At 45.9% G+C, this 20,552-nt stretch overlaps 1 protein-coding gene across 3 annotated transcripts in view; it reads left to right on the top strand.

Moving 5' to 3' along the window:
• Window positions 1–20,552, top strand: part of LOC124141262 (Fanconi anemia group I protein-like) — a 48,384-nt gene extending 27,832 nt beyond the window's left edge. For 2 of the 3 annotated variants that reach the window (XM_048393293.1, XM_048393292.1), the window contains exons 21-33: window positions 239–415; window positions 2,410–2,589; window positions 4,951–5,114; window positions 5,687–5,763; window positions 6,511–6,679; window positions 7,393–7,520; window positions 12,052–12,217; window positions 13,397–13,581; window positions 14,395–14,511; window positions 15,511–15,597; window positions 17,241–17,336; window positions 18,331–18,495; window positions 20,081–20,552. In XM_048393293.1, coding sequence (XP_048249250.1) covers window positions 239–415; window positions 2,410–2,589; window positions 4,951–5,114; window positions 5,687–5,763; window positions 6,511–6,679; window positions 7,393–7,520; window positions 12,052–12,217; window positions 13,397–13,581; window positions 14,395–14,511; window positions 15,511–15,597; window positions 17,241–17,336; window positions 18,331–18,495; window positions 20,081–20,227 — 1,858 coding nt within the window. In that variant the 3' untranslated portion in view covers window positions 20,228–20,552. The remainder of the gene's footprint in view (window positions 1–238; window positions 416–2,409; window positions 2,590–4,950; window positions 5,115–5,686; window positions 5,764–6,510; window positions 6,680–7,392; window positions 7,521–12,051; window positions 12,218–13,396; window positions 13,582–14,394; window positions 14,512–15,510; window positions 15,598–17,240; window positions 17,337–18,330; window positions 18,496–20,080) is intronic. The other variant, XM_048393294.1, reaches the window with a different exon arrangement.

The following is a 20,552-nucleotide window of genomic DNA, read 5'->3' as shown; positions in this document are numbered from 1 at the left end:
GAAGGGAATTGACACTTTGACCTCTTGATGCCCCAAAACATTTAATTTTTTATGTATTTTCCATATTTATAATTGAGTTCCATCACATGGTTTGATAAAAATATCTGTAAAACAAATAATTAAATAAAATAGCCCTATGAAGACACCATCAGGCCAGTTTTGCAACTTCTAAATATAGTATTTTTAGACTGTAAGAACTTTCTCAAGGTACATGTTTAGGATTGTCTTGTTTCTGTAGTGTGAGCAGCTGTGAACAAGTTCTGAAGCTGTATGACAACTACCACAAGCTGAGCGATGTTCTGAAGGAGAAGACGACTGCAGGTGCTGGGAAGAAAGTTCGCCCTGCAGCTGGGAAGTCCCCCCACAGTCTGCTGTCTCTCCCCTTCGTAGTCAACATCTTGAAGGCACTGATCAGGTCAGTTGAAGGCACTACTGAGGTCAGTTGAAGGGACTACTGGGGTCAGTTGAAAGCACTGCTCAGGTCAATTGAAAGCACTACTCAGGTCAGTTGTAGGCACTGCTCAGGTCAGCTGAAGGCACTGCTCAGGTCAGTTGAAGGCACTGCTCAGGTCAGTTAAAGGCACTACTGGGGTCAGTTGAAGGCACTGCTCAGGTCAATTGAAAGCACTACTCAGGTCAGTTGTAGGCACTGCTCAGGTCAGTTGAAGGCACTGCTCAGGTCAGTTGAAGGCACTGCTCAGGTCAGTTGAAGGTACTGCTCAGGTCAGTTGAAGGCACTGCTCAGGTCAGTTGAAGGGACTACTGGGGTCAGTTGAAAGCACTGCTCAGGTCAATTGAAAGCACTACTCAGGTCAGTTGTAGGCACTGCTCAGGTCAGTTGAAGGCACTGCTCAGGTCCGTTGAAGGCACTGCTCAGGTCCGTTGAAGGCACTGCTCAGGTCAGTTGAAAGCACTACTGGGGTCAGTTGAAGGCAGTACTCAGGTCAGTTGAAGGTACTGCTCAGGTCAGTTGAAGGCACTGCTCAGGTCATTTAAAGGCACTACTGGGGTCAGTTGAAGGCACTACTGGGGTCAGTTGAAGGCACTGCTCAGGTCAGTTGAAGGTACTACTGGGGTCAGTTGAAGGCACTACTCAGGTCAGTTGAAGGCACTGCTCAGGTCAGTTGAAAGCACTACTGGGGTCAGTTGAAAGCACTGCTCGGGTCAGTTGAAGGTACTGCTCAGGTCAGTTGAAGGCGCTGCTCAGGTCAGTTGAAGGCACTACTGGGGTCAGTTGAAGGCACTACTGGGGTCAGTTGAAGGGACTACTGGGGTCAGTTGAAGGCACTACTGGGGTCAGTTGAAGGCACTACTCAGGTCAGTTGAAGGCACTGCTCAGGTCAGTTGAAGGCACTACTCAGGTCAGTTGAGGGCACTACTCGGGTCAGTTGAAGGCACTACTCAGGTCAGTTGAAGGCACTACTCAGGTCAGTTGAAGGCACCACTGGGGTCAGTTGAAGGGACTACTGGGGTCAGTTGAAGGCACTACTGGGGTCAGTCGAAGGCACTACTCAGGTCAGTTGAAGGCACTGCTCAGGTCAGTTGAAGGCACTACTGGGGTCAGTTGAAGGCACTACTGGGGTCAGTTGAAGGCACTGCTCAGGTCAGTCGAAGGCACTACTGGGGTCAGTTGAAGGCACTACTGGGGTCAGTTGAAGGCACTGCTCAGGTCAGTTGAAGGCACTACTGGGGTCAGTTGAAGGCACTACTGGGGTCAGTTGAAGGCACTACTCAGGTCAGTCGAAGGCACTACTGGGGTCAGTTAAAGGCACTACTCGGGTCAGTTGAAGGCACTACTGGGGTCAGTTGAAGGCACTGCTCAGGTCAGTTGAAGGCACTGCTCAGGTCAGTTGAAGGCACTACTCAGGTCAGTTGAAGGCACTACTTGGGTCAGTTGAAGGTACTGCTCAGGTCAGTTGAAGGTACTGCTCAGGTCAGTTGTAGGCACTGCTCAGGTCAGTTGAAGGCACTACTCAGGTCAGTTGAAGGCACTACTGGGGTCAGTTGAAGGCACTACTGGGGTCAGTTGAAGGCACTACTCAGGTCAGTTGAAGGCACTACTCAGGTCAGTTGAAGACACTGCTCAGGCCAGTTGAAGGCACTGCTCAGGTCAGTTGAAGGCACTGTTCAGGTCAGTTGAAGGCACTGCTCAGGTCAGTTGAAGGCACTACTGGGGTCAGTTGAAGGCACTACTGGGGTCAGTTGAAGGCACTGCTGGGGTCAGTTGAAGGCACTGCTCAGGTCAGTTGAAGGCACTGTTCAGGTCAGTTGAAGGCATTTATAGGGTAATAAATGCACAATGCATTCACAATGGCAAATCATGACATACCTAAGCAAATCATGAGGCTATTACTTTGAAAGATTTGTTTTCAATTGGACACTGATGCTATAATCCTTATAATGTTGCAGTGACACCAGCACAGTTCATGGGGACAGCCTGGCTGTGCTTCGTGGGTGTCCGGAGTTCCTGCAGTACATCACGTCCGTCGCACTCCAGAAGGTGCAGCAGATTGCAGACAAGGGCACGTGTGACGGCGCTGCTGGCATTGGCAAGGAGAGACTGCTCTCACACTGCTACTCTCTAGCCAGGTGAGGAGGGAGAAGGCATTGGTTTCAGGTCTGACACCCTGTGGGCTACCACTTTTACCATCATGTAGTTTTCAACTATATAGCAGATCTTTTTTGCTGTCTGGTGAAAATATAAATTAATTTCTAACCATGATAGAGGTGAGGGGGTGGCATTATTTTACCTCATGTGGTCTACAGATCAGAGCATCGTTGCATTTGAAATTATTTTCCAACACATATATTTGTATTGGAAATTGGATATAATAGTGCCCTTAGGCGTGTTGTGACAATAGGGTTAAATAGGTACTATACAGGGGTCCGGAAAATTTAAAATCCCAATCGGACATTTGCATTTAGGCCACGCCCCCTTCGAATAGCGTATTTTAGTACGACTTTTCACACACATTACAAGTTTACGTATTCATAATATGATGAATTATGTTTCAATTTAAATTGTTTAATTCACCGGACAATTAATAACAAATAATATCATTTTAGATTTACATGGAAAACAAACGTTTGTTTCTGTTATAATATCGATCTGTTAACGTAGTGAACGGTCTAATTAATATTCATGAGTTATATTCATGAGTCTGCTCAAGTGTACGCGTTGTAACATTTGGATCGAGACTATTATCCCATATTTGGTTATCACGTGACCTCACGGGAAAAGTTTTTTTTTAAACTAAAGATTTTTTTAAAGACAAGACAGATAGTTTAATCACAAATACTAAAATATCGTTGATAGCAATAGTTATTTGAATACTTTTTTCATCTGTACTTAATTATTGACCATAAAAAATTGGATATCGATCGTCCGAGAAAGCAAAATGGCGGTCAATCAAGATTCAATATATGACTAGCTACTGAAAACAATAAAATCTGCAAATCCTCATTGTATGTCAACCAAGTGAAAGTCGTTAGCAAAATGATCGTCCAGACTTTGAGGGTTTGGCAGATCCGGTCGACTGGCTGTCGTCACGCTTTCGCTTCTTGTCTGAGGTTACGTATCGTAGCATTGTGAGGATAATGAGGTACATCGATGATGCAAGGTATTAATGTACAGTTGTAAACACCTTTCACTCAAATTAACAAGATGTTCTCAGTAATGAATCCTCGATTAATCAGTGTCAACTCAGTTTATTGCCTATTACAGTGATTGACCGATTGGACTATCATGTAGGTACGATGTATTTACAGCAATCAAAACAAACAAAGCTTGTCATTGTAGTTAATCTTCATTGTGTTGCAACTGCAGACAGAAACTGCTCAGTCCTAACTGTTGATCATGTCCGGTCAAAATTTAAGAATGTCCGGACAATACTTTTTAAAATGTCCGGTAAGCAATATTTTAAAACGGACATTTGAGATTCCCAATCGGACATGTCCGGCGCATATGACGGTTTCCGGACCCCTGGTACTATAGCATGGTTTTCAGTTATGAAGCCTATTGTTTTTGCAGGGAAATTTCTTCAGTAGGGTTTCTTGGAGAACATTAGATCTTAGGAGTTGGCTAACAGGGGCTGAATGGTTACAGTGTGTGACCTGTCTGATTGTGCGTTATCTTTAGCGACATAGAATTTGCTCATGATATTTCAGCTATGTTGGTTGTTGTCTGTCGTTGCCATATTACTTCATGGCTGTTTTGCATACTTGTGTAAACAAACATGGCGTCTGACTGTATCAATACTTCTCTGTTGGGAGACTGAGCAAATGCCTGACGAATGGACTGATGATATGGGTCAATGATTATCACATCTTCCTGAGGCAAGGGAGTTAACTGACTATAAAAGTCCAGTTACCCTTGCTGATCTAGGCTACAATTTCATGGCAGGATTGTATCGCCACTGGTGGCGATTATGAGTTATGTCCCTTCTATGCCCCGTCCATTGACCAATCAGATTCCTCCTCTCATATCACTTGCATTTGATTCAAACAAAATGGCTGTGTCCAGTCAAGACAATCATATCGATTATCAAGATCTTTATTGTAATAAAATGGGTCTTACCTTGCGAAGTACATCGAATCGCTTGAGCACGTTAATAAAAAACATGAAAAGATTTGATAAAAACATCTGGTGGTGCCAATTTGAAGGTACACATGATCAGCAAATCCCTCAATCGACTGAAATCTGCAAGGGAGTCATGTTTTTTAATTGAATGTTAATTTCGTTTTGTGAGTTGGATTGGACTTTGGACTCGTTAGTCCAGACAATATGTAACCGGAATGCCAGGCTAGTTCGGCAAGAGTGGTAACTGGACTTTTATATTCAGGTACCTTCCTTGCCTCGGGAAGATGTGATTATCGTTGAGCAGTTAATGGCAAACCTCAGACTTCTTCAAGTGATATAACAATGGTTATCTAACTCTCTGTTGTTTTCAGACTGTTGATGACGTACTACACAGAGAATCAGATTCTGACAGAGGAGCACAAGAAAGAGAGGAAGAAGAATGTCTGCAGCCAGAGTCTGGAGGGGCTGGTCGGCATCATGTCCTATGTCGGTAGTCTGGGTCAGACACCCCTCTGTCAGTGTCTGTGTAATATAGGTTAGTTCAGACATGGATCTGGTTCAAACAGTACCAAGGTCAATACAGACAATGATTGGTGAGTTCAGACTATGAACTTGTAGGTTCTAACAGTGGTCTGGTGAGTTCAGACAATGAACCAGTAGGTTCAGACAGTGGTCTGGTGAGTTCACACAGTGGTCTGGTGAGATCTAACAGTGGTATGGTGAGTTCAGACAATGAACCAGTAGGTTCAGACAGTGGTCTGGTGAGTTCAAACAGTGGTCTGGTGAGTTCAGACAATGAACCAGTAGGTTCAGACAGTGGTCTGGTGAGTTCACACAGTGGTCTGGTGAGATCTAACAGTGGTCTGGTGAGTTCAGACAATGAACCAGTAGGTTCAGACAGGGATCAGTGTCAGTTCCAACTGTTGACACAAACAGTGACCAGGTGTCACACAGCTCTCAACCAGTCTCTCTGCTGGGATCTGGTCCGTTCAATTTTGGTCTGCTAAAAGATGCTTGACAGACAATGCTAGTTGTTCCTTTCATGCATTTTTGTTGTTTCCTTCCTCTTGTATTATTGTTTCTCTGAATGTATCCTGATGATTCCAGAGAAGGACTGTGAGGGGGAGGAGGTGCGTGTCTCCAACAAGCCAGACAAGATTCACACTCACATCAAGGCCCTCCAGGTGAGTCACAGAATCTTCCCCTGTCAGTCAGGGTGCCAGTCTCGTCTTCCTGGAGACAGACTCAGTGGTCTAGTGGTAGAGCGTCCACCCGGAGAGCAGAAGGTCCGGGGTTTGATTCCCGGCCGCGTCATACCAACAGACATTGAAAGATTGTTGGTGTATTTGTTGTTACCCTGTCTGGCGCTTGGCATTAAGGGGCTAAAACAAGGACTGGTCAGCTCGGAGTCAGTATACTGTGTCTGAGTGGGGTATTCATGTTAAACTGTGGCATAGTATCAGTGGGCTAGCGCTATAAAATCGGCATTTAGTCCGGACTAGTACAAGCAGCCACACACACACCCATGCTATATAAGTGCAATAATCTTGAATGCGACGTTAAACCCCATTTTACCTCACCTCACCACCTTTTTCCTGGAATCTCATTATAAGCTAATAGTGATCATACAATAACATTATTTCATCAACTGAGAGTGAGTGTGTGAATGATATCAGTGCAACAGTAGCCTCTAGTCTTGTGACAGCAGCCTTAGTCTGAAGCAGAGACACCAGTGACTGAAAGCTTGAGCACAATGACCCACAAACCAGGGCATGATGAATGCAGTCAACCAAGTAACCGAGTCTAACCATCCGTTGAATTACTGAATGTCACTGAATAATTCTGTGAAGTTATTCCACTGACTATCATTTATCACATTCTAGAACTAATTCTTTTACTTTGCACCACGTAACATGACTGTCGTGTTGCAGCGACTGATCGCCAACATCCTGGCGGCGGAGGACGAGGCCCAGAGCTGGAAGGAGCTGATCTCCTTACTGACCATCATCACCCAGCTGACCAAACACCTCCCCACTAACAGCCCCAACTACGAGCAGGTCCACTCCTGGGTCAACAAGATCTGCACAGATCAGTCAATAGGTACGATATTGGAGTGTCAGTTGTCTAAACACAGATTACCTTTGGCTGTGCTGGAAGCTAGTGGTTTGTCATTGGTTGTCATGCTAAGCAACCAGGGATGGATTTCCTCCATTTGTACAATATATGAAGACTAATTTTGATGACACTGTGATACCCGTGAAGATATGGGTTAGAATAGGTCTTCAGCAACCCATGTCATGCTGGATAAGGCGACTATGCTTGTCGTAAGAGGCGATTAACGGGTTTGGGTGGTCAGCCTTGCTGACTTGGTTGATGAATGTCATTATATCTTAATTGCATGGATCGATGCTCATGATATCGATCACTGGATTGTCTAGTCCAGACTCAATTATTTACACTCTGCTGTCATATAGCTGGAATATTGCTGAGTGTGGCATTAAACAAAAACAAACAAACAAACAAACAAATCATTAAAGCAGTGTAAAACCATGAGTGTTCATGCCCTCATCTATTCCTCACTGTTGATGGTTTGTTTGTTGTTTACCGCCACACTCAGCAATATTCCAGCTATATGATGGCTGTCTGTAAATAATTGAGTCTGGACTAGACAATCCAGTGAGCATCGATCCACACAATTGGGATTCGATGACATGCATCAATCAAGCTAGCAAGCCTGACCACCCGATCTGCCCGACCACCAGTGCCCATCACATGTTGGTATTTGTCCTGAAAGTCAATGTCCTGTCTTGTAGATGACATGGCCGCCTGCAAGCATCTCCTAGGGACACTCCTGTCCCTCACCCAGCAGATGAAGAACCTACCCCTGCTGCTTCGTGACCTGGCCCAGGACATCCACAGTCAGCTGGGGGACACAGACCAGGTAGGAGTGAGTGGGGATATCCACAGTCAGCTGGGGGACAGAGACCAGGTAGGAGGGGGGTTGGGACATGTACAGTCAGCTGGGGGACACAGACCAGGTAGGAGGGGGTAGGGACATCCAGTCAGCTGGGGGACACAGGCCAGGTAGGTGGGGGGACATGCACAGTCAGCTGGGAGACACAGACCAGGTGGGGGTGGGGATCTCTACAGTCAGCTGGGGGACACAGACCAGGTAGGAGGGGGTGGGGACATGCACTGTCAGCTGGGAGACACAGACTAGGTAGGTGGAGGGACATGCACAGTCAGCGGGGGGCATAGACCAGGTAGGTGGGGGATGGGAACATCCAGTCAGCTGGGGGACACAGACTAGGTAGGAGGGGGATGGGAACATCCAGTCAGCTGGGGGACACAGACCAGGTAGGTGGGGGATGGGAACATCCAGTCAGCTGGGGGACACAGACTTGGTAGGTGGGGGATGGGAACATTCAGTCAGCTGGGGGACACAGACCAGGTAGGAGGGGGATGGGAACATCCAGTCAGCTGGGGGACACAGAACAGGTAGGTGGAGGGACATGCACAGTCAGCTGGGGGACACAGACCAGGTAGGAGGGGGATGGGACATCCAGTCAGCTGGGAGACACAGACCAGGTAGGTGGGGGATGGGAACATCCAGTCAGCTGGGGGACACAGACCAGGTAGGTGGAGGGACATGCACTGTCAGCTGGGGGACACAGGCCAGGTAGGAGGGGGATGGGAACATCCAGTCAGCTGGGGGACACAGACTAGGTAGGTGGGGGATGGGAACATCCAGTCAGCTGGGGGACACAGACCAGGTAGGTGGAGGGACATGCACTGTCAGCTGGGGGACACAGACCAGGTAGGTGGGGGATGGGAACATTCAGTCAGCTGGGGGACACAGACTAGGTAGGAGGGGGATGGGACATCCAGTCAGCTGGGAGACACAGACTAGGTAGGTGGAGGGACATGCACTGTCAGCTGGGGGACAAAGACCAGGTAGGAGGGGGTAGGGACATCCAGTCAGCTGGGAGACACAGACCAGGTAGGTGGAGGGACATGCACTGTCAGCTGGGGGACACAGACCAGGTAGGAGGGGGTAGGGACATCCAGTCAGCTGGGAGACACAGACCAGGTAGGAGGGGGTAGGGACATCCAGTCAGCTGGGGGACACAGACCAGGTAGGTGGAGGGACATGCACTGTCAGCTGGGGGACACAGACTAGGTAGGAGGGGGGTGGGACATCCAGTCAGCTGGGAGACACAGACTAGGTAGGTGGAGGGACATGCACTGTCAGCTGGGGGACACAGACTAGGTAGGAGGGGGATGGGAACATCCAGTCAGCTGGAGGACCAACCTGGTAGGTGGGGGATGGGAACATCCAGTCAGCTGGGGGACACAGACCAGGTAGGTGGAGGGACATGCACTGCCAGCTGGGGGACACAGACCAGGTAGGAGGGGGATGGGACATCCAGTCAGCTGGGAGACACAGACCAGGTAGGTGGGGGATGGGAACATCCAGACAGCTGGGGGACACAGACCAGGTAGGTGGAGGGACATGCACTGTCAGCTGGGGGACACAGACTAGGTAGGAGGGGGGTGGGACATCCAGTCAGCTGGGAGACACAGACTAGGTAGGTGGAGGGACATGCACTGTCAGCTGGGGGACACAGACCAGGTATGAGGGGGTAGGGACATCCAGTCAGCTGGGAGACACAGACCAGGTAGGAGGGGGTAGGGACATCCAGTCAGCTGGGAGACACAGACCAGGTAGGTGGAGGGACATGCACAGTCAGCTGGGGGACACAGACCAGGTAGGAGGGGGATGGGAACATCCAGTCAGCTGGGGGACACAGACTAGGTAGGAGGGGGATGGGAACATCCAGTCAGCTGGGGGACACAGACCAGGTAGGTGGAGGGACATGCACTGTCAGCTGGGGGACACAGGCCAGGTAGGAGGGGGATGGGAACATCTAGTCAGCTGGGGGACACAGACTAGGTAGGTGGGGGATGGGAACATCCAGTCAGCTGGGAGACACAGACCAGGTAGGTGGGGGATGGGAACATCCAGTCAGCTGGGGGACACAGACCAGGTAGGTGGAGGGACATGCACTGTCAGCTGGGGGACACAGGCCAGGTAGGAGGGGGATGGGAACATCCAGTCAGCTGGGGGACACAGACTAGGTAGGTGGGGGATGGGAACATCCAGTCAGCTGGGGGACACAGACCAGGTAGGTGGAGGGACATGCACTGTCAGCTGGGGGACACAGACCAGGTAGGTGGGGGATGGGAACATTCAGTCAGCTGGGGGACACAGACTAGGTAGGAGGGGGATGGGACATCCAGTCAGCTGGGAGACACAGACTAGGTAGGTGGAGGGACATGCACTGTCAGCTGGGGGACACAGACCAGGTAGGAGGGGGTAGGGACATCCAGTCAGCTGGGAGACACAGACCAGGTAGGAGGGGGTAGGGACATCCAGTCAGCTGGGAGACACAGACCAGGTAGGAGGGGGTAGGGACATCCAGTCAGCTGGGAGACACAGACCAGGTAGGAGGGGGTAGGGACATCCAGTCAGCTGGGAGACACAGACCAGGTAGGCGGAGGGACATGCACAGTCAGCTGGGGGACACAGACCAGGTAGGAGGGGGTAGGGACATCCAGTCAGCTGGGAGACACAGACCAGGTAGGTGGAGGGACATGCACAGTCAGCTGGGGGACACAGACCAGGTAGGTGGGGGATGGGAACATCCAGTCAGCTGGGGGACACAGACTAGGTAGGAGGGGGATGGGAACATCCAGTCAGCTGGGGGACACAGACCAGGTAGGTGGAGGGACATGCACTGTCAGCTGGGGGACACAGGCCAGGTAGGAGGGTGATGGGAACATCCAGTCAGCTGGGGGACACAGACTAGGTAGGTGGGGGATGGGAACATCCAGTCAGCTGGGGGACACAGACCAGGTAGGTGGGGGATGGGAACATTCAGTCAGCTGGAGGACACAGACCAGGTAGGTGGAGGGACATGCACTGTCAGCTGGGGGACACAGACCAGGAAGGTGGGGGATGGGAACATTCAGTCAGCTGGGGGACACAGACTAGGTAGGTGGAGGGACATGCACTGTCAGCTGGGGGACACAGACCAGGTAGGAGGGGGATGGGACATCCAGTCAGCTGGGGGACACAGACCAGGTAGGTGGAGGGACATGCACAGTCAGCTGGGGGACACAGACCAGGTAGGAGGGGGATGGGAACATTCAGTCAGCTGGGGGACACAGACTAGGTAGGAGGGGGATGGGACATCCAGTCAGCTGGGAGACACAGACTAGGTAGGTGGAGGGACATGCACTGTCAGCTGGGGGACACAGACCAGGTAGGAGGGGGTAGGGACATCCAGTGAGCTGGGAGACACAGACCAGGTAGGAGGGGGTAGGGACATCCAGTCAGCTGGGGGACACAGACCAGGTAGGTGGAGGGACATGCACAGTCAGCTGGGGGACACAGACCAGGTGGGGGTGGGGATCTCTACAGTCAGCTGAGGGACACAGACCAGGTAGGAGGGGTGTTTGGACATGCACTGTCAGCTGGGGGACACAGACTAGGTAGGAGGGGGATGGGAACATCCAGTCAGCTCGGGGACACAGACCAGGTAGGTGGGGGATGGGAACATCCAGTCAGCTGGGGGACACAGACTAGGTAGGAGGGGGATGGGAACATCCAGTCAGCTGGGGGACACAGACCAGGTAGGTGGAGGGACATGCACAGTCAGCTGGGGGACACAGACCAGGTAGGAGGGGGTAGGGACATCCAGTCAGCTGGGGGACACAGACCAGGTAGGTGGAGGGACATGCACAGTATGCAGGGGAAACAACCCAAATAGGGAGGGGCTAGAGTCAGTGTACAGTCAGGAGGACATGGACCAGGTTTGAGAGAAGGGACATGTTCAACCAGTTGTCACAAAACAAAATCACAATTACCGTGACAAAGTTCTAAATTTAAATAAAAAAGTGTGATACTGTTGATACTACTGGTAATCAAGCCAAGAACTTGTAAGATTACATGTTAAATATTAGTCCAGAACTAGCTCAACAACGTCCCTCACAAAAAACTTGTATCATTAATGGCAACAACAAAAATAATATGGCAACTTGTAAGACTCCATAGGGTTATACACAAATTATTACATCAAAGAATTGACTCTGAATTCAGATTTCATTTTCAGCCCACCTGTGAAGATCCGGGGTATAATGGATGTCCTCAGCAACCCATGCTTGCTGTTAAAGGCAACTGGTGGGGTCGGGTTGTCAGGCTCGCTGACTTGGTTGATGTATGTCATCGTATCCCAATTGCGTGGATCGATGCTTATGATGTCAATCACTGGATTGTCTGGTCCATACTCGATTATTTACAGACCGCCCTCATATAGCTGGGATAATGCTATAGTGCGGTGTTAAACAACAAACAAACATTCTCAGCCCCCTTGAGGGATTGATGCTAAACACATGTACTGTTTGTGCAGGAGGTGGAGGTGGAGGACAAGACACACATGGCCCTGGTGACACACCGCACGGCACCCACGGTGTTGTTGATGGTGTTGTCCAGCACTGACCGGGAGCTGGACGATATTGACTGGTGTCTCACCTGGATGAAAGCAGACATTCTCTCGAAGCACAGACAAGAGGATGGTGAGAAAGTGGTGGATTTGTTTGTTTTTTGTTTTGTGCCTCTTTCGGTGACATTCCAGCTACATAAGTAATTGAGCCTTGACCAGACAACCCAGTGGTTGATATTACGAGCACAATACAATGGCAAAGAGGTGTTATGACAAACCAAAGACACATATCTAGAGGTGTGCGGCGCGCGGTATAACCGGTATACAGTTTCAATATCGCAATAAATTGCGGCCATTTAAAAAAAGTATTTCTTTTCATGTTTTAATTTGTTGTTTCAAAGGCGATCGATAAAGCTGATGTCATGTTCGATTAGAGTTACATCCCTTCCTATATTATAACGCGATATGCTACAAGATCTCGCCATATCCGTGGTAACAAAATGGCGGATCACGACTGGGAAATCGTGAGAAATACTCGCGGTAAATCCGATGTGTGGCAGTATTTAGGGAAAAAGCGTAACATCGATCAAACCATCGAAGAAAATGTTGCTGTTTGTAGAAAATGTGAATCGTTTGTGAAATACGCCGGCGGAATAACAAACTTAACCACACATCTTCGAAGACACCATCCAACCTCTGGCAGGAAAGATAGATTCAGATGAATATCACAAAGTTCTTGTGCAATGTGCATTTTTATTTGATTTTTAATTGGATTGTTGTTTTTAATATTACTTCATTCATTATGTCATAAATTGTCAATTCAATTGACACACATAGACTATTATTACTCAATTTGCATTTGACTAGTCACACAGAAATATATCATTTTGACTTTTGGAGCTAAATAATAACACTTCCATTAGTTATTCTGACCTGGGATGAGGTAAATGTGGAAATAACAGATTCTAACAAACATTTACAATCAGTGGCAATTAACTAGACATTTAGAAAGGAACATCTCTTTGACCTGATCCAGCTAAGGTGAACTTTGACCTTTTAGTTTCTATTAGGTCATGCACAGAAAACTTGTATTGTGGGTGTACAAGATGATGGGCTCTGACTGCCAACACAAGCTCCTGCCATGTTAATTAAAAAAAGAGAGTAAATTTAGAAATATGTTGTTTTATCAGCCACCTGTACTGAAAAGCACTATTACAAATCATATGTCGCATCATGTAGTTAAAGGGACAAGAATTGTGAAGTTTTATGATTTCTGAGAAAGAATGTAGAAACATTTGGTGCTGTGTTCCAGACAACATGTCCCAGGCTTTGACCCAGCGGGAGAACCATGAGAAGACAACGTGTATTCGACTCGGGCATCTTGTCACTGGCTACCATGAACTTGTGCAGACAGCAGTGCCGTACGGGGCATGTGTGGAGGCCATTTTGAAAACTCTGACCCGATACTACACTACTATCACAAACTACGTCAAATATGTGAGTGATGCTTTAATGAGCTGAAATGGGTTGATCTTAATGATCACTCTATAAAAGTTTTAGCAGATCTTGAATTACTACACATGATATATGACTTCTTTGAGAGGCATTTAGAAGTTGGAGCACTAAGTATTCATCAAAGACCCCAATCAGTCATAATCCTTTTGTTGTTTATAATACTGGCTTCACCCTTTTGTTTATATTACAGCCTTCACCGGCCAATATGTTTTACCCTTCCGTGTACATAACGGGCTTCTCCACTCCAGCAGTGTAACTGCATCTTAAACCTACTCAACTGTATAAACACTGCCTCCTATCCTGTATATATACTTGTCAAACATACTCTGTACATCCCGTGTGCGAAATACGCTACAGTCGGAAAGCGCACGTTAAATCTCCTATATCAGTCAGTCAGACTCTGTACATCACTTGCTTGATAACAGTGTTAGAACCTACACCAAAACGTCTCTCCTAATTGTAATAAAGAAGTTGTTCATCCATACATCTCATTTTACATGATATATGAGTTTGGCATATTTTTGTCAGTATTTCATGACTACATGACTACAAGTTATAACGTGTTAGTGGTCACTTTGTCAATGTTTTACAGCAAGTCATTACATTTCTTCATTCACAACACGTGACTGTATGAAAAGAAAGAAAACAATCATCTTTTCTGTGGTATCCATGGTAACTCATAAACCAGCTTTTGATAGTGTTTTCTTTTTCCGCCTGTTTTTCTTCAAGCCTGTTTAAGCCATCACACCAACCTGGGCTTAAAATATTACTATAATCGACTGCTTAACATTGCAGTATCTGTCCCTGTATGCCAACAAGATTGGCCATTTGACTGCTCGGTTTGAGAAACTAGTGAAGCTGGTTGGGCGAGAGCTGACACAGAATGTCTACCCCTTCATAACCTACATACAGGTGAGTCTTAGCATACCTACGAACCATCTCTGTGGTCTATTGGATAGAGTGTCCGACCAGAAAGATGAAGGCTCAATCTCATTAAAATCAGATCTAAACAAAGATCTGAGGACATCCCATTAAGGGTCACGTCAGAATGACCTTTATCCAACCAATCAGACCGTCGCTTACCAGATCATGAAAGTGACAGTCGGAATGTGTTTTTTAATCATATGCAACCACAAAATATTTAACACTGGGTATTCCGAACGACAGTTACGGGTTTTATGATTATATCCATACAATCCAGGCCATCTATAAGCCATTCCAGAATGTTCTTCTTATCAGTTTTAATTTTTTTAATCGAGAACATGTCAAAATATGTTTTGAAAGCCTAGTCGCCAGATTGAAACTAGTGTCGTAAAGCTCGAGAAAGCTGCCTTCTGATTGGCTAATGTTGATTTCTTGTCAGTCATTTCATTGGTCGGTCAAAATTCGCGAAAAGGTCGTTCTGACGTGCCCCGTCATAGGATGTCCTCAGATCTTTGTTTAGCGGTAGCGAAAACTAAGATCTGATTTTAATGAGATTGGCTGGTGCTTTGATTTCTGTCTGTGTCATACTACAAAACATTAGAGGTGCCTATTCTTACCCTGTCTGGGTTCAGCATAAAGGGGATAAAACAAGGAGTAAGCGTACTGTGTCTGAGTGGGGTATCCATGATAGACTGCGGCATGGCATCTCGGTCATCTAGCACTATAAAACTGCCTTTGAAATCCAATTCCTTACCTGGACACACATTAGTGAGTGATTCATTTCATTTTGTTGTCAGCAATATGCCGGCAGCATCACGCATCTTGAAGACTTTTATTTTGTCTGTGCTAGATGACTTGAATCCCATGCCGTATTCTTAAAAATATTTCATTCTTTACGATTTTTTCAACGTATTAACATTCCCTGAATTACACTGAAGATGCATGAGCCTGTGTACAGAGTGGTCAGATTGACTGTGGTTGTTGTAGACGTGTGAGCACGAGCACATGCAGCAGGCTGTCGACAAGGTGAAGAAGGACAAGAAGAAGACTGGGGCGGCCGTCCAGGCAGGGAAGGTGAGGAACAGACCACGCCCATGTTTTCCATCTTCCTGAGGCAAGGGAGTTAACAGACTGTACAAGTCCAGTTTCCACCCTTGCCGAACTATGCTGGAATAGTTATGTCCCTTCTGTTGACCAATCAGATTCCACCTCTCATATCACTTGCATTTGCTTCAAATAATATGGCGTCGCCCAGTGAAGACAACCTGATCAATACTTCGAGAAGGGCATGAAATCATGTGAGCACCTTGATTAAAAACATGACAAGATTTGGAAATTATTGACGGTACACATACTTTGCAAATCCTACAATCGACCGAAATCTGCATGGCAGTTTATGAACTGGATGTCAATTTCACTACTTGGTTTTCATTGGACTAATCAGCCCAGCCAAAATATAACTCCATAATTCCAGCCTAGTTCGGCCCTGGGAACATGATGTATACTGACAGCAGACTTTTCTATACTTTCTTGGTTTGCAGACTTGTTTGAATGTTTATTGCTGGTAGGTAGGAAAAAAAATAAATATGGAAACTACATTTCTACTTTGTTCAAGAAGTTATATGAATATGCTGTCATGTATCAGTGTGTATGAAGCTAGTCCTGTCTAGTCTTAGCCAATATTTAAATACTTGTGATTTGATAGACCTTTTCTTGATGTCACCATACATGCCAATCTCATTAAAATCAGACCTCAGTTCTCGCTACCGCTAAACAAAGATCTGAGGACATCCCATTAGGGGTCATGTCAGAACAACCTTTCATCCGACCAATCAGAGCATGGCTTACCAGATTATGAAAGTGACAGTCGGAATGTGATTTCTAATCATGCAACTTCGAAAAATTTAACTCTGAACGATAGTTACGGGTTTAACAACTGAATCCATACAATCTAGACCATCTATTAGCCATTCCAGAATGTTCTTTTGTTCAGGTTTCAAATTTGTAATGGAGAATTTGTCAAAATATGTTTTGAAGCGTAGTCGCCAATTTGAAATTAGTGCCATAAAGCACGAGAAAGCTGCCTTCTGATTAGTCATTTCATTGACCAGTCAAAGTTTGCGCAAGGTCGGTCTGACATGACCCATAATGGGATGTCCTCAGATCTTTGGTTAGCTGTAGCGAGAACTGAGATCTGATTTTAATGAGATTGCCATACATGCCATAAACTATAACATCCAAAAGACATTTTCATGTGGAATCCGAAATTTTACAAATGGCTTCTTACCAGTAGAGTCTGCAAGCTGGAGTGACTTTGTTGAAGGAAATGGTCAACTTTGATTCCAGGTCTCATTAATACCTCTTTGATAATCAGCCAGCTACACATACTTTGTCCCACTACAGGGATATCTCTAGACCTGCTAAGACTGACATTTGGCCCCAAGTCTGAAGGAGTTACAAGTAAAAATTTCCAAATTGGAATAACAAATTGCCAAGTTATTGAAATGTCCCTCAAATTAAGAAATTAAGGACTTTTGAGCAAATCCCAATTTGAACAAGATTATGTATTTTCCCATTTTGTCACTGAATGAACAACTGCATCAGAAGTTTGTGGAGAAGTTCATGAAGGGAAACATGAAGATATGATGCTGGGTTTAGTCTATTTATGATTTGCTGTCAGTATCGTCCTGTGTGTATGTCCATGTGTCATGTTTCAGAATCGGGCCATGAAACAGACCAAGACAATTCCAAACTTGATCTATGCTATTGAGCAGTTTGAGAGGTTCATTATACAGCTGGGCAAGAAGTCCAAGGTGAGAGGCTGGCTGCATGGGAGTGAGTGAGTTGGTTGGGATTAAAGCTCTTAATAGTAACACAGGGTGCTCATTTCATGTGTGGGGTAAGTTGCAGCTTCAAGATATTTCTCAATTGCTGGAACCCATAAGAATGGTATGCTGGAAAACACCCCAATTATCCTGATTATTATTGACTCAGAATACAAGATAGCTACGCAGTAAATTGCAAAGAACTACGAAGAACGAAGCGTGGTTTATGTCATGATAAAACAATTGTTCAATCATGGCATCATTTCTGGAGATTCGAACATGCGCTTACAACTTGATGTTGTAATTTGGAAGACACTATTTTTGAGGGGGAAGTGTTCCTCATAGATGTAGCTGGACAGTGCAGATGAACGCAATGGCTGAAAGATCGCACCCAAAAGTGGGAGAGATATGACAATCAGTATTAGGAGAAACGGTGCAGATAATTGACATGAAAATTGTGACAATACCAAACTTAACCCCCCTGTACATCAAATGGTGTTGTCCTACATTGTTGAGGTCGGATTGTATCCAGTGAGTCATCATTATTTAAATACGGGTAAATGTTTATAAGCTTGTACAATTTATTGACATCATTAACAACGCTGTACAAAATATTGATATCACACATAAGAAATAAACGACTTGTGGTCGTTGTTTATCATACAAGAAAACACTTCAGGGAGTATAAACCACACAGGGCAGCGCCCCTCATGGTTTATTCTCCCTGCAGTGTTTTATTGTACGATTAACAACTTCACCTTGTAGATTATTTCTTAAATGTGACGTCAAATGTGATCTAGTTCCTTCCAGAGATTCAAGCGGTGTTTTTAGCTGAAACAATTAGAATAATGGACACACATCATTTGAAAGTAGATTTTGCACAGGCTGTTAAAACTAGTTCATGGCCTAATGTGCTTTGATCAATGTTAAATGGACCCCAGATTTTCCAATGGCAATTTGAAAACCTTTTGCATTTCTAAAGGTGAACTTGATGGACTACATGAAAGTAAGCACATCACGCGACTTCCGCATCAACGTCGCAGCGGTACAGGCAGTGATGGAGGATGAGTCTGACGAGGACGAGGAAGAGATGGAGCAGGAGGGAGAGGCTGGCGGGGAACAAGAGGAGGGGGGCCAAAATGGGGAGGTGAGACAAAACTCTGAGACAGGAGATTGAACATGACATTGTTTCAAGATTCGGGTTAACATGGAGCTACCTGAATAGTTTGTTGTGTTTGTAGTTTAACGTCACACTCAGCAGTGTTCCAGTTAAATGATGGCAGCCTGTAGATAATTGTGTCTGGACCAGACAATCCCCTGATTCATATTGTGAGCATCAGTCCATGCCGTCACGGTATAATGACACACAATTCATCGAGTCTGACCACCTGATCCATTAAGTCACCACATACAACAAGCTTAGTTTGCTGAGGACAAATTCTAATCCAAAATAGGACAAGTCAGAAGAAACATTGTTTTATTTTCATTTACCAGAGGACACCAAAATTCAGTAATCATGATAATTGTACTAAAACTGTAGATAGGTACTGTGAGCAAATTAAAATTTAACGTGGCATCAGCATTATAGGTGAGGTGAAATTGGGTTTAACGTAAGATTATTGCACTTATATAGTGACGTGCATGCATGTGTGTGCGTGTGTGCGTGTGCGTGCGTGGGCAGGCGCTAGTCTGGACTCATACTGATTTATAGTTCTAGCACACTGAGATATCATGTCGCAGTTTAACATGAATACCCCACTCAGACACAGTATAGTGACTCCGAGCTGACCTGCCCTTGTTTTAGCCCATTTATGCCGAGCGCCAGACAGGGTAACAACAAGTTCCATCTTTTAACATCTTTTGGTATGACGTGGCCGGGGATGGAACCCCGGACCTTCAGCTCTCCAGACAGATGCTCTACCACTAGACCACAGAGGCGGTCCTGAGCAATATATAGCAATGTGGACACTGTGATAAGCAACATTCACTCTCGAAAAAATAAATAAAAATTCATTTGTCTTTTAAAAGAATTGTGAATAAGTAGTTATGAGATTTAGCATTTATATTTTACTTGCCCCCGTGGGGATTCTGGGTTAGAATTGGTCCCCAGCATATACTGGTCGTAAGTTGACCTAATGGACCAGGTTGGTTAGACTCAGTGACATGGTCAATTGCATGTCATCGTACCCTGATGGTGTGGATCGTTGTTTCCAATAACAATCACTGGATTGTCTGGCCCACGCTTGATTATATACAGGCCACTGTCATATAGCTGGAATATTGCCGAGAGCCACATTAAACAACAAACATATTTTGCTTCATAAAGTGGAAGATGTTTACTATTATAACAGTAACAAGTATTCGAATGCATGAGTTTTGATCAGTTACTAGTAACTTATTAGAATTGCTTCTACAGTCGCATCTTTTCTAATCTATATAATCGTCATGGGTATTCTGGAAGCAACCTAGGCTTCTCGTACTAGGTGACTTAACATATCGGGTAGCCAAGCTCAGTGACTTGGTTGATATGTCTCATTTTAGCCCAGCAGCGAGGGATTCTGCTCACTATCAATCACTGGCTTGTCTAGTCCAGAGTTGATTGTTTACTGGCTGCTGACACAGCTGCAATATTGCAGAATGTGACATTAAACGACAAACCAAATAAATCCAGATTATCTTAGTTTGTAGCTTTCAGGTGGATCAGGTCGGTAATTCTTTGTTCTTGATCCCAGCAGGCTTCAGAAAGTGAAGGCAGTGACGAGGAGAACCACGCTCCACACAACACAAACCCTGCTGATGAGGATGAAGCGGCGCCTCCTACCAAGAAGAGTAAGCTTGGCCGTGCAGCAGGCCGGGGGAAACGCAAGACAGCCAACTGAAGGGGATCTATATATCTCAACGGAAATAATTGGGGTGAAATAATTAATGTGACATAGAGCAAAGTAGGAAGGAAGTTAAAGCTGTCAACAATTTTGGGATCATTGGCATTATTGATGAAAGTGCCTTTATAACTTTGATGGAAACATCCTCCTGGTTCAAAAAAAGAGTGTCATAATACCAATTCTGGTCATATGCTTTTCTGAACTGGTGAGGTGAGGTGAAATTGGGTTTAACGTCGCGTCCAAGATTATTGCACTTATATAGCGACGTGCATGCACGTGTATGTATGTGTGTGTGTGGCTGCTTGTACTAGTCCGGACTGAT

The sequence above is a fragment of the Haliotis rufescens genome, unplaced genomic scaffold (assembly GCF_023055435.1).
Source record: "Haliotis rufescens isolate VD_foot unplaced genomic scaffold, xgHalRufe1.0.p SCAF_12, whole genome shotgun sequence".
NCBI lineage: Eukaryota > Metazoa > Mollusca > Gastropoda > Lepetellida > Haliotidae > Haliotis > Haliotis rufescens.
Note: the sequence above shows the minus strand (reverse complement) of the source record. Positions and strands in the feature narration are given on the sequence as shown.